This window comes from Microcaecilia unicolor, chromosome 2 (genome assembly GCF_901765095.1).
Source record: "Microcaecilia unicolor chromosome 2, aMicUni1.1, whole genome shotgun sequence".
Taxonomy (NCBI): domain Eukaryota; kingdom Metazoa; phylum Chordata; class Amphibia; order Gymnophiona; family Siphonopidae; genus Microcaecilia; species Microcaecilia unicolor.
In genome coordinates this window covers 399,150,261-399,163,431 of record NC_044032.1, presented here as the reverse complement: position 1 = coordinate 399,163,431, position 13,171 = coordinate 399,150,261, and the positions used below count along the sequence as shown (strand labels likewise).

General features: G+C 42.2%; 1 protein-coding gene across 1 annotated transcript in view; it reads left to right on the top strand.

Annotated features, from left to right (window-relative positions):
* Positions 1–13,171, top strand: part of LOC115461071 (serum albumin-like) — a 40,533-nt gene that overhangs the window by 14,746 nt on the left and 12,616 nt on the right. Inside the window, exons 7-11 of the mRNA XM_030190625.1 lie at positions 1,891–2,020; positions 3,350–3,564; positions 5,071–5,203; positions 7,637–7,734; positions 11,312–11,450. Of these exons, the coding sequence (XP_030046485.1) occupies positions 1,891–2,020; positions 3,350–3,564; positions 5,071–5,203; positions 7,637–7,734; positions 11,312–11,450 (715 nt within the window). The remainder of the gene's footprint in view (positions 1–1,890; positions 2,021–3,349; positions 3,565–5,070; positions 5,204–7,636; positions 7,735–11,311; positions 11,451–13,171) is intronic.

Below are 13,171 nucleotides of genomic sequence, written 5' to 3'. Positions count from 1 at the left end.
GAATAGTGAGTAGTAAGCCCACACTGCTCTGTAAAAGGACCCTTAAGTGTTGATAAGGAGGTGCCACATTTTACAAACCAGGATACTCCCTCAATTACTTGTACAAACCGCAGGTTCTAACAAGCAGTTAGCTGCCTCCGAGTAGGTAGAAATGCCAATGTCTGGTTTTGGTTAGCTACTTGTACATTGCTATTGCAAAATGTGCATTCTTTTCTAGCATGCCCCTTTCAAATTTGTGTGTGCTGAAGATCTATACAAGTAAAGAGCCACTTTCTAAAATAGCTATTTACATGCATTGGTTATTTTTGTGTGTAAAAACTTCAAAAGCCTTCTAAAATGACCCCCATTGTCATCTGATTTAGTTAACCTACAGGAAACAATAGGTATATTTATAGAAAAACTGAAACAATATTGCCCCGTAGGACTTATGGATCTAGCCAATAACAGTAGAAAATATTTTTCCCATTAAACAAATCTGTGTACAATTTTGGAAGCGTTGCATGCCATTTACATGTATAAAAATCCTATTTACACATGCATAAGTAGCACTTTTAGAAAAGGTCCTTCCGGTGCCTATGTGCTGTCGTATGCAGAGATTTCGAGGAAGTATGCTGTGAATGGGGTAGTCTTTCTAAGTATACGTGTTTCCCATAGTTTAGAATTTCAGTGCATATGTATCCAAGAAAATTTCCCATTTACATTTGCTTCAAGTCGTGCATAGCTGCCAGCTAACTTTTCACTTGGATCTGGGATTTAGTTGAGAGGCTGAGCATTCATATTCATTTCAAAGTGCAAAATGTTTGAATTGTGGAGGCTTGCTTCTTCATTATGGGCTTTTTTTTTTTTTTTACTAAAATGCACAAGAATTTGCAGTTTCTGTGTCTTAACGTGGGATTTTACCGTGTGGTAGCTACAAATTTTACTTGACACCTTTTGGGGGCATTGCCACTATTTGTATGACAGGTTCTGCATTAATATTCCAATTAGCACACGCACCTTCTGAGAGCTAAAGCGGGACCACTTACCACAGTGGGCTCCTGTGAACTGCATTTTAGTCAGTTAGTGTGTGATAAGTTTAACGCACAACTGGCTAACGTTTCCACACCCACTGTGCAATCATGCCACGGCCACTGAGGAAAATTTATTAGTTATGATGAACTGGCCTTCCTTACTTCTTAAATAAGATGAGGAAGGAATTCACACTGAATGTTTACAACCCACCTGGTTTTGTAGGGAAATAATAAAATGTAAGTAAAAAAAAAAAATAAAGCAGTGTTTTCCAACCTTGTCGTAGAGCCTTAACTAACAGGTCTGGTTTCCAGAAATTTGTGAGATATACATTTGCATAAGCAGGAGACCGGATATATGGAAATATATGTCATGCATAGTCCCTATGAAGACCTCAAAGACAAGAGCTGTAAATTGAGCCTGCAGGTCCAGTTGTGAAAAACAAATAACAAAATCTGATTGTGGGTATGGGATTTGTATCAGCATCTACTTTTGGGATTTTTCCAAGCCATAGTCTCTGTTCCACAAGGCTCTCAGGTTTTGGTAAGATGCCTTCACAGATAGCAAGCTCGATGAACTGTTGTAGATTTCAAAGCCCTGCTGAAAAAATTGTGTAAAGGAACCTGGTATTAATGTGTAACTGGCAGGGAAAGAACTGATGACCATTGGATGTGCAAGGGGGCTATCAAGGATTATAAAGTGTAAAACGGTGGGGAAATAGGAACATATTTTAATTGTAAATGTTTGTCTTAAAGGGTGAAAATTGTTCAATGTTAATTGTCTGACTCTCTATTTGTGATTTATGAATGCATTTTTAGAATTGTAAACTACCTAGAACAGTATATTAAATCATAACAATTTTTCTCTCCCTTCCCCATCCAGCAAACTTGTCCAGGTAGCCCAGAAATACCCAGCGTCTTCAATGGATATATGGGCCAAGCTTTCACATGATATCACACATCTGTATGAGGACTGTTGTCATGGTGATATGATAGAGTGTGCGATTGACAGGGTAAACTTCAAACCATTTTATCCTCTATGAAGGAAAATGGGAGGAGAAAATCTTTCTTTCCTTTTTCTTTGGGTTATGTATTTCTTTGACCATTTGTAGGTGTGTTTTTTTTCTTGTCTGTTGTGATCAAAACTTTCAACTCTATTAGAATAGAAGAAGAAATATTCCCACAGATAGGTTAAATCATGGGTTATTTTTCTGCCCTGTGTCTGGAAAATCAAATTCCTTTACCCTACTGCATTTCAGTGGGACAGTGAAATATTTTATTTATTTTGTATAACCAAGACAAGAAGCAAATTACCATCTTCAGAACTGAGACTTCACAAATTCAATCTGGAGAAAGTCAGCAGGGTTGCATATGGAAGTCAGCCATTTCATATTTTCTGAACTTGTGGCAGTCCTTTACAAACCAACATGGAGAGCATTCCCATGCAGATTTAATGCTTCTGCATCAGTGTTTGTACAGCTCTGAATTTTACAAATCTTACTTAATTACACTTGTTTCAATGCGGATCACAAAAGAGTTGACCAGAGAGGTACTGAGAAGGATACAATTTCAACAATTAAAATATCCTGAGATTATTCCTTAAAATAATTATTAAAGATATGTTTTAATTTTTTTCCTTAATCTCTCAAGGTTTGTTTCTAAATTAATATCAGCTAGTAATGAATTCCAAATTAAAGCTGCTTGGTATGAAAATAAGAGACTATAGATTCGTTTGCAACAAACTTGTTTAGCTGAGGGATAAGAAAGTTTGGATGAATTTTTCAGATGGGAGTGTTTATAATGAAATAGAAATGAAACCAATGACATACAAAGTGGGGGAGCTACACCATGTGCTACCCCAAAGACCATAGTACAAAGTTTGAACTTCACACAGGCCTCTATAGGTGTGTGTGATTGTTCCTCTTCAATCAAAACCAAAAGTCTGACTTGGAAGAGCACACAACTTCATTTTATCCACTGTTCCTCTGTGAACAGAGGCAATTTTTTTTTCATTTGGTTTTTGGTTGATTATTAGGAAGACTAAGAAAGAATTGTGCCCACTTGTAACAAAATAAAGGCCAGATGTAAAGGGATTTCCTCATTTACTCCCTAATTCTATATAGTACGCCACAAGTAAGGCACTAAAGGGCATTTTTAGTAAACTGTGGTAAAAGGAGCCCTGCCCTAGTGGCGGTGGCTGTTTTTCTGTGCACTGAGCCCCTTTTTACCGCAGCGGGTAAACAGTTTGAAAAAAGAAATGGCCATGCGGTAAGATTGCAGTGTATGGCTGGAATTTCATAAGCAAATGAAAAAAAACTTGTGTTTTGTTTCCACTTTTATAGGCAGAACTCACAGAATTTGTATGTAGCAACCAGGAGAAGATATCAACCAAACTCAAAGAATGCTGTGATTTGGAAGTCGGGCTGCGAGGGGAATGCATAATCAAGGCCGAAAAAGATGCTAAACCCGAAGGCTTGTCTGAAAAAGTCACAGAATTCATACAAGATGCAGCGGTGTGCCAACGCTATGCTGACGAAAAGGACAAATTCCTGGCAAGGTAACGCAGTTCTGAAATTCTTATTCTTCTAGGGTGAAATATCTTTTGATGGCTTTGATCTATGTCCTGTGTTCATTAACGGGCTTTACGAGAAACCTCTGAAAATTCATTGGGGTCTCACAGTGAGATGTTAGTTCACATCTAGTCTAGAATGTATTCAACTGCTCTTCATTTTCCATATTATACTGAGCTGAAGGATGGTGGTGATCATTTAAAATCAATAGGCAACTGTGCGAAATCTTGAGTAAGCAATGGACAAGAGAGAGTCCTTGGCATGTCTATATGGTAACCAGCAAATCCAAGAGAACAGGAATAGCCTCCGTGGAGAATCAAAACAAAACAGCAAAGGTAGAGGCTGACAAATGTACAAACCAATAGGGAGATAATATCAAAAACAGTTTATTCATATCAAGGACCCGACACGGTCCGTGTTTCAGCGCCAAAGCGCCTGCCTCAGGGGTCACAAACAACTTTCTCTGAAAAGTAGAACAGGAATAGCCTGTCACAAGGTGTTGTTTGCTGATCGGTTTGCTGTTCTTTTGTTCTCTCTGTGGATTAATTTGTTTTACAACCATGTGCATACATATATGGTAACCAGCCATGTACTGGCTCAAAAAATGATATTATGTTGCCAGGAGTATCCCAAGCCGGAATCATGCTCTACGTACAGGGCTGGCCTTGGAAGTTACAGTGCAGTCTGTGAGTTATATGCATAAGTGGAAGCCCTGCCTATGTCCTTCTTCTGTGTTTGCTCCCTTGCAAATACATGCTATGCAAGTTAAGTGGGGTGAACATTGATAGCTTACCCCTTTAGACAGCTATAGGTGCGCGTACCCATCTAAGTGCTTGAATTCTAAGCATTAATAGGTCTAACACCTGTTTAAATAGAAACATAGGAATATGACGGTAGATAAAGGCCAAATGGCCAGTCCAGTCTGCCCATCCTCTGTAACCCTTAACTCCTGCTTTTCCTAAGGGAACACACATGCTTGTCCTTTTACCATGGGATTTTTAGCGGCTGGCTGTTTTTAGTGCATGATAGTTCCTAACCATTATTATGTGCTCCCAGGCTAACTGCTTAGGGGCCGACATTCAGACTGCAGGAGTTAGCCCACTGGTGACATTGAATATCCAGTTTATTTTTGGCCGGTTTGAAAGTAACTGTCTAAGCTGATATTCAGACATAGCCAGTTATGTTCAAACCCGTCAAAGATATTCCATGTATTTCCATAGTCAAATAAAGCTGCTAAAGTGGGGCTGAAAAATTGGCCTATAGCCGGTTATATCTGACAATATAACCGGCTATCTTCTAATCGGCGATCTTCAGCGTCAGATAGCCAGCTATTCCCCACTGAGTATCACCGGATAGCCGGCCAAGTGCTGATCCTGGCTTTTGAATATTGGGGGGGGGGGGGGGGGGGGGGGGTTAGATTTTAGTAGATATACCCCTTGGTGTGTTGTTCTTGTAGTCACTATTCCTAATATGGAAAATTTTCAATTTCTCAGCTTTCTAGTTGAATACGCAAGGAGACACCAAGACTTCCCTCGTCAAATGATTCTAAGAGCTGGTAAGGGCTATGAAGCGCTCCTGAAAGAGTGCTGCTCGCAAGCAAGCCCTGTGGAATGCATGGCAAAAGGGGTACGTTCCACTATTGTTCATCTAACAAAAAAACCCAGCTTTTCTGGGAAAGTGAATTTTAAAAATTGTGATATTCTGCAAACAAGCATCACCTAAGTATTTACATTCTCTGGCATAGAACTGGGCCGCACTGGGAACTTCAGCTTTCTAAGTAAATCTTTTCAGAACTCCCCAAAAAGCTCATGCTGGTCCCATGGCCAGGCCCTGTTTGAGTGCAACCAGATGTGTACACAAATTTTAATGGGCTCCAATAAATGTGAATAATTGGTTGTTAGCACCCAATTAATGATATTAATTGGCTCATTAGCCAATTAAGTTGCTCACGCATCTTGGAATCTGGGCACCATATCTAGAATCTTGGGGTTTGGGGGGCAACTCTACAACTAGGTGCCTAGATGGACCGCACTATAGCGCCATCTGGCTACTCAGATTCTGGTACAGAATACTATCCTAAGGGGGGAAGTTATGAACATGAGCTACCCTTAAGATGTGTTATTTTCTTGTTATTCCCAGTCATTAGTAGTTAGGTCTCATTGCATAAAATCGGAGCTGTGCTAAAATAGCACAAGTTAGTCATAAAATAACTACTACTACTACAAATCATTTCTACAGCGCTATCAGTCGTACGCAGCGCTTCACAATTGAACATGAAGAAAGACAGTCCCTGCCCAAAAGAGCTTACAATCGAAATCAGGACACACAGACAGGACAAATAAGGGATAAGGGTAGGACAGTCAGATAGGACACATAGGGAAAGGGGATTATTGAAGAGGAAGACAAGGTAAAGGTATGAGCAAGTGACAAGTTAGGAATCAAAAGCAGCATCAAACAGGTAGGCCTTTAGCCCGGATTTGAAGGCGGCCAGGGATGGAGCTTGACGTAACGGCTCAGGAAGTCTATTCTAGGCATAAGGTGCGGCGAGATAAAAGGAACGGAGTCTGGAGTTAGCGATGGAGGAGAAGGGTGCAATTAGGAGAGATGTGCCTAGTGAACGGAGTTCCTGGGAAGGAGTGTAGGGAGAGATGAGGGTGGAGAGGTAGTGAGGGGCAGCAGAGTGAATGCACTTATAGGTCAATAAGAGGAGCTTGAACTGTATACGGAAACGGATAGGGAGCCAGTGAAGTGACTTAACACCTCTTAACGCCACTTATCTGTAGCCCACATTGATAACTATGCCCCTAAGTTGGCGTCTATGCACCTACTTTTTGTCATGCCCACTTATGCCATTATCCATGACAGGCATAAATGTATGAGTCTAAATGTGACACTTTAGGGCATAACTTACAGGATTCTGCAAGTTCTGCACGTATATATTGGGCACACCCATTCTCCGCTCATGCACGTCCCCTTGTGAATGCTCCCTTGCTTTTAAGCACCAAGAGGCCCTTTTACTAAGCTGCATTAGACACTAACATGTGCCGACGGCGGGACATACTCAAGCGTCCTGCGGTAAGCGCCAAATCAGTGCATGCTAAATATATTTTGAGGGGAGCATGTCAGGGGTGGAGAGTGGATATTCTTGTGCTAATCAGTTAGTGCAGCTAAATTACCACGTACTAACTGGTTAGTCCAGGATTACCGCATGAGCCCTTACCGCCTACAAAATGGGAGGAGATAATTTTTAAATGGCCATGCTCTAATGGCAACGTTAATGCATGACCATTAATACAAAAAAATAGAGAATCAGCCATTTTATGGCTGCAGTAAACATGGCCTTAGCGCATGGGAAGTAGTAGTAGTAGTATGGGAAAAACCCGCACTAAGGCCACTTTTTGCAACAGCTTAATAAAGGGACTCCTAAGTGAGTTGCATGCTAAAATGATATGAAACTGCTTAGCAGTCAGCTAGCATTTATGTGTATAACTGTCAGTCATGAACGTTACGTGTTACTATTCTATAATTTGCATGTGGCATTGATGGGTAAATTTAGGTACTAAGTTATAGAATGAGGGGTCTGAGGGTAATTAGGCACCTAAGCTAATAGGACAGGGGTGCCTGTTGTTAAATTATTTTATAAAGACACATACAGTAGGGGGAAATTCTATATATGGCACCAAATGTTAAGCGCTATTTCGACGCAGAAAAGCGTTCTACTGGATGCAAAGTGCCAAAATGGTGCAGAAAACAGCAGATCCACGCAAACATACACTTACGTACCCATTTGTAGACTAGCACCTAAGCGTTTCCACACAGATCTGCAAAGAGGGTGTGGCCATGGGAGGAGTATGGGCAGACCATTAAAAAAAACCCGACCATGGCAAACTCACGTACTACTTGCAGTGCTGGCCATTTTCTAGTGTGGCTTAGTAAAAGGACCCCTTTATAATTTATTCTTATGGGCTACACAAATGATAGATGCTGTCGATATCAGAGGGAATATTAGCTGCAAGTCACCCTACTATAGCTGTGAATAATTTGTCTTTTTTCTTTTAGGAAGACAAACTGAAAGAAGGAATTACAGAGTCTTTGACTTTACTGAAAGAAAACTGTGATGCCCTTCACAACTTGGGACCCTACCACTTTCAAAACACGTAAGAAATGATATAATCCTTTTTTAACTATCCGTTTTAAATTCTGGTTTCTTCTGTGCAGGGTGGATGTGAGTTGAGCGTGATTAGTGGTGAAGAGATCTGTTCATATTCTGTCTGTCTAAAACTCCTACTGGGAGGCCCACATTAGGAAGATCCTCCCTACTACTTCCCACCCCTTTTTCCCTTCTTTTAGCTAGACATTCTGCTAAATCCTTGTCTTTAGCAGGTCCATTAATATACAGTAACTAAGACAGGGAGCGGGTGTCCTTCTGACAAGATGATAATGGATATTTTTTCATACCTCTGAATTTCATAATATGAAGACCTTTGGAATATGCGGTTTCACAAGATCATTTACTAACCCCCCCCCCCAAAAAAAAAAAAAACCTCCCTGAATTTATAAATTATAAGAAGATTTGTAGAACACTATTTTGTAATAGACATCACTCCATAGTGCTCTAGGGTTCTTGAGGCCTCTGAACCTCTTAAAAGAATGGGGGTCCCGTTATGGGCAAATTTGGATTTATTTGCATTGCAATCCACCTAGAATCCCAAAGATAATACAGAATAGAAATGTGAAAATAAATAAATAAATAAAACTTGCATTCAAACCCACTCTCAGCGCAAGGTTCATCTCAAGCACAGTAGGAAGGTCCCTTCTCCGGGGTTTATAGTCTGTTAGTACCTGAGGCAGTCAAGGGTATAATGACCTGTCCAAAGGAACAAAGAATGTTAGTGGCAGAAATGGAATTTGAACACCGCATCCCCAGCTTGCAGGCCCTACTGCTCTAACCTCTAGGCCACTCTATTTATATAGTGTAATTCGAGGTTCCTTCCTTTCTTCGCTGAGCTAATGCAAATACTGTCCATGCTACATCAAAGTGAACTATAACTCCAGCATCAGTTAAATTAATTTGGGGTTTATATTTTGCTGTGATTAAAAGTAAATGAGAAGAACTTCATGGGACCTGATATTTAAAGTGACTTACATATTTGCCAGTAGGTGGCATGTGTATAGACTGCATATTTTTCCATTTTAGACGCTTATACATATCAGTGGCGTAGCCAGACTGCCAATTTTGGGTGGGCCTGAACCCAAAGTGGGTGGGCACAAAATTTTCTCTCTACCCCCCTCCCCCAGCAAAATTTAGTCACACTAATCTGATGCATTTGTCACACACTGGCACTGCAGAGACCATCCCCACCCAAAAACCCACCAAAATGAGAGAAAGACAACTTTTTAAAAATTAAGCTAGCTTGGCACTATTAAAATGTATTGTTGGGGAATTTTTGGGTGGGGATGGGCTCCTCATTGCCTTAGGCACTGGCAGTGAAATGTCTACCCCCCCCCCCCCCCCCAATCCAGAAGCCCACTACCAGACCACAGCCATCATTTTGATCACAAAAGTGTAATCAAAATGCTGGCTGGTCATGGTGGTGGGCTTCTGGGTGGGGGTGGGCTCTTCACTGCAGGGCAAAAAAGGTATATTTTAATCATTAAATATATACATTTTTTGCCCTAGGCAGTGAAGTGCTTACTCCACCCAGAAATTCCACAACAATAAATTTTAATAGTGCCCAAGCCCCAGCTAGCTTAATTAAAAAAAAAAAATTACATGATGATGTTAAAATTATGTAAAAAAAAAAAAAGCATTTACAATTTTATTACCTGCTGGGCTGGGCTGGCAGCTGCTGCTGCTGCTTGGCAGTAAAGTTACTGAGACAGGAACTCGAATGATCTCGATTCGAAGAACCTTTCCCAAATCCAATTCCCACGTTTCCACAGGGCAGGGCCAGGCCGAGGCTCGCACTAGTTCAATCAACCCGGCCTGCGTGCACGTGCAGCTATTTTTTTAGCCTGCATTTTTCAGCGCCGAGCCAAAGGTAGGCGGGCTGATGAGCCTGGAGAGATCAGTTGAGCAGGTGCCCGTGACGTGGTACGTGCTGCAGTGTGTGCCCTTGGGTGGGTGGGCCTGAGCCGAAATCGGGCTGGAGCCTGGAGAGATCAGCTGAGCTAGAGCGGGTGCCGTTTCTGCCGTGGTCACTAGGCTGCTGCTGCAGTGTGTGTGCACTTGCCACTTGGGTGGGCCTGAGCTGAAATTGGGTGGGCCTGGGCCCACCCAGGCCCACCCGTAGCTACACCCCTGATACATATAAAAACAGCACATTCAACTTACAAACTGGCAGATAGTCAACTGGAGGCGGTCAGAATTTTTATGTCCACTGCCAGCTGTATTCCTAGATATTTAATGCCAGGCCATATCCAGGTACCAGCTTGAATATCCAGTACAGGGTGGCCGCTAAAGCTTATGTGGCAAAGTGCAATATTCAGTCCTTAACTGCATAAGCTGAAAAACAGGACTGCTATTTGCGCAATCCAATTTAAGTAGTTATCTTATGCGGTTAAGGGCTGGATGTTGGCTGAATAAGTGCCAACTCTGCCCTTGGAACGCAAACAAGTTAGCTGGTTTCAGCTCAGATGCTAACCGCAAATGTTCAGCGGCACTAGCCAGTTAAATGTTTCTCCAGCTTATTTAAATCACTTTGAATATCAGCCAGTAAGTGCCCAGGTTTTATGTGTATAAAAAGGGGCAGGCATTGTCCAGTTATCACTTATTCGGTTAAGTGCAGAACTCAGCACTTAACCGCATAAGTGAAACCGGACAAGACAGGATTGTTTTATGCAAACCAATTTGTCCATTTAACTTATGCGGTTAAGTCAGTGGTTCCCAAACCGGGTCCTGGAGGTGCCCCAGTCAGTCGGGTTTACAGGATACCCACAATGAATAGTCATAGCACTCCTGAATATAGAAATAAAGTTAGATGCCGGCTGCCAGTCTTTCCAGCAATGGCGTAGCCATGAGGGGGTCACGGGGAACTGAGCCCCCTCACTAAGGCCTCAGCTCCCTTCAAAATTGCAGCACTGGTTTAATGGCTGGAGTGCTGTCATTGGCAGCTGAAGCATGCCTCTGGGTTTAGGCATCCCCGCATCCCTGGCAGTAAAGGTATGATTTTTAATGCAAGGGGTGGGGAGGTGCTGAGAGAAAATGGATGCCTCCTCCCCAGTCCACTCTTGTGCCACCTGCCTTAAAATGGGCTTCTGGCTTCACCTCTGCTTTCCAGTCTCATTTCTATCTATGCTTTGGGTTTGGATTTAGGCCTATATTTACTGTATCTTAAAAGGCCTGCCTACGAGAAACAGACATGCTGGGGCAGTCTAGTACTGAAGCCTGGACGGAGCTTGGAATATCTGAGAATTGTAAATATTCAGCACCGGCATCCAGATAACTAACTGGATTACTTAGGACTGAGAAAGGCACTGAATATTGCTGGTCTCTGGATAAGAGTAACAGTCACTAGTATACCCAGATATTCAGGACTGGTATCCAGAGAATGGCCTGTGCTGAATATTCAGCCATACTTCCCAATATTGCTCTGACCATAAAAATTGAATGGTACTGTTACCAATGAGATTACTAGGGTTACTCCTTTTGGGCTGTTGTAGCATATGTATTGCATTCAATGCCTTGTTGGTGGATTCACTCCTGCATGAGTAATCGGAGAACTGTTGTTTCAGACTTATCCGCCGTTACTTCGTCAAAATGCCTCAGATTCGATCTGAACCATTAATTGAGATGACAAGACATATGACCAAAGTTGGCGAGCTGTGTTGTGAAATGCCTGAGGAGAAAAAAATGTCTTGCTCTGAAGAAGGCGTGAGTATCCCTTTTCTGGAACCCAATCTGGCAATGTCCAACTATGTTTCATTTCAGTCCACCAATAAAGCAACTATAAGAGTTCAAAGATTATTCTAGTGTTAGAATACTGCCCTGAACTTTTATTTTATTATTTGAACTCTGTCTTTTAGGAAAAATCCCATTGAAACGATCCGTGTTTTGTCTATTTATTTATTTATTTTTGGCACAGCAGTTCCTTCCTGCTCCTTGTGCATAGGAACCAGGTCCAGAATCTGACAGCGTGAGCATTCATCAGCAGCTACTTGTGGATATTTCTTCCACTTTTATATCTCCTCAGTTTACTAAGGGCCAGATGCACAAAACCTAACGAGCCCACAACTTGCATTTTAAACTGGTTCCAGCCAATTTAAAACGCAAGTAGTTTACCCGGGGCATGCACTAAGGGTATTTTCCCTGCCACGGTAGCAGGCAACGAAAACGGAATGCAAATGATTCAAAAGCTATTATAATGAGCTGCACTACCGTTGCAGCCCATTATAATGAGATGCACTACTGTTTTTCCGATTCCCTTACCGTAGGAACCCTAATGGGAGGTCTGCACCTCTCGTTAGGGCTCCTGTGAGGGAATCGGAAAGGAAAAGGGCCCCCAAAAAAGGTAAAAAAGAAAAAAAAAAGCAGGGAGCGCATGTGAGGGGCGTCCTTTAAGGACGTACTCTCCCTGCGCTTGTGAGAGACGTTTTTTTTTCGCAGTTTTTTGCTCTGCCGGCGCTCGTGTTTTTTTCCCCTTCTATTTTGTCTTCGCCGCGCCACTTACCCCTCCACAGCAAAATTTTTCTATTTTCCTGGTTGCCGGAGAATCGGGACGTCCCTTTAGATTAGGCTCCTCTTCCTGGTCTCTTCAGCCAATCAGAGCGCGTTTCGCTGACAACAGCCAGCTAAGCCCGCTTTGATTGGCTGAAGAGACCGGGAAGAGGAGCCTAATCAAAAGGGACGTCTCGATTCTCCGACTCAGGTACCAAAGGAATAGAGAATGCAAGTGAGCTACAACGAGTAGCTCATTTGCATTCCCTATCGTTGATGCATTCCCGTTCCCTACCGATTCGCTATGGAATCCGTAGGGAACGGGAATTACCGACGTCTTTAGTGCATCTTGCTCTAAAAGTGTTACTGGACACTAGCATGCTTTTAAAGTGCCCACCAAGGCATGCACCTACTTCCCTCTTAAGCGGTGGATCATTTGCATATCCATGTGGAGCTGATTAGAGTTGTCCTTCAAAACTCAAACTGTCTGTAAAGGATGGTAACTTTTGAATGGCAAAGAGGTGAGCACAATACACCACTCAAGCACTCCTCCAACCCCCAGAACTTAGCTGCAGATTACGCATAATTTAAAGCAGGCGCAAATGTTCAAAAACAAGGGAATAGGAGTACATGTTTAATGACCATCCAGAATACTCCACCCTGAAACCTTGCATGCTGCCATCTTTACACAGACAGCTCCATTTTAGACAGGCCGTAGAAGTAGGAACTACTACTACTTAACATTTCTAGAGCGCTACTAGGGTTACGCAGCGCTGTACAAATTATAACATAGTAACATAGTAACATAGTAGATGACGGCAGAAAAAGACCTGCATGGTGCATCCAGTCTGCCCAAGACAAACTCATATGTGTATACATTACCTTGAATTTGTACCTGTCCTTTTCAGGGCACAGACCATATAAGTCTGCCCAGCAGT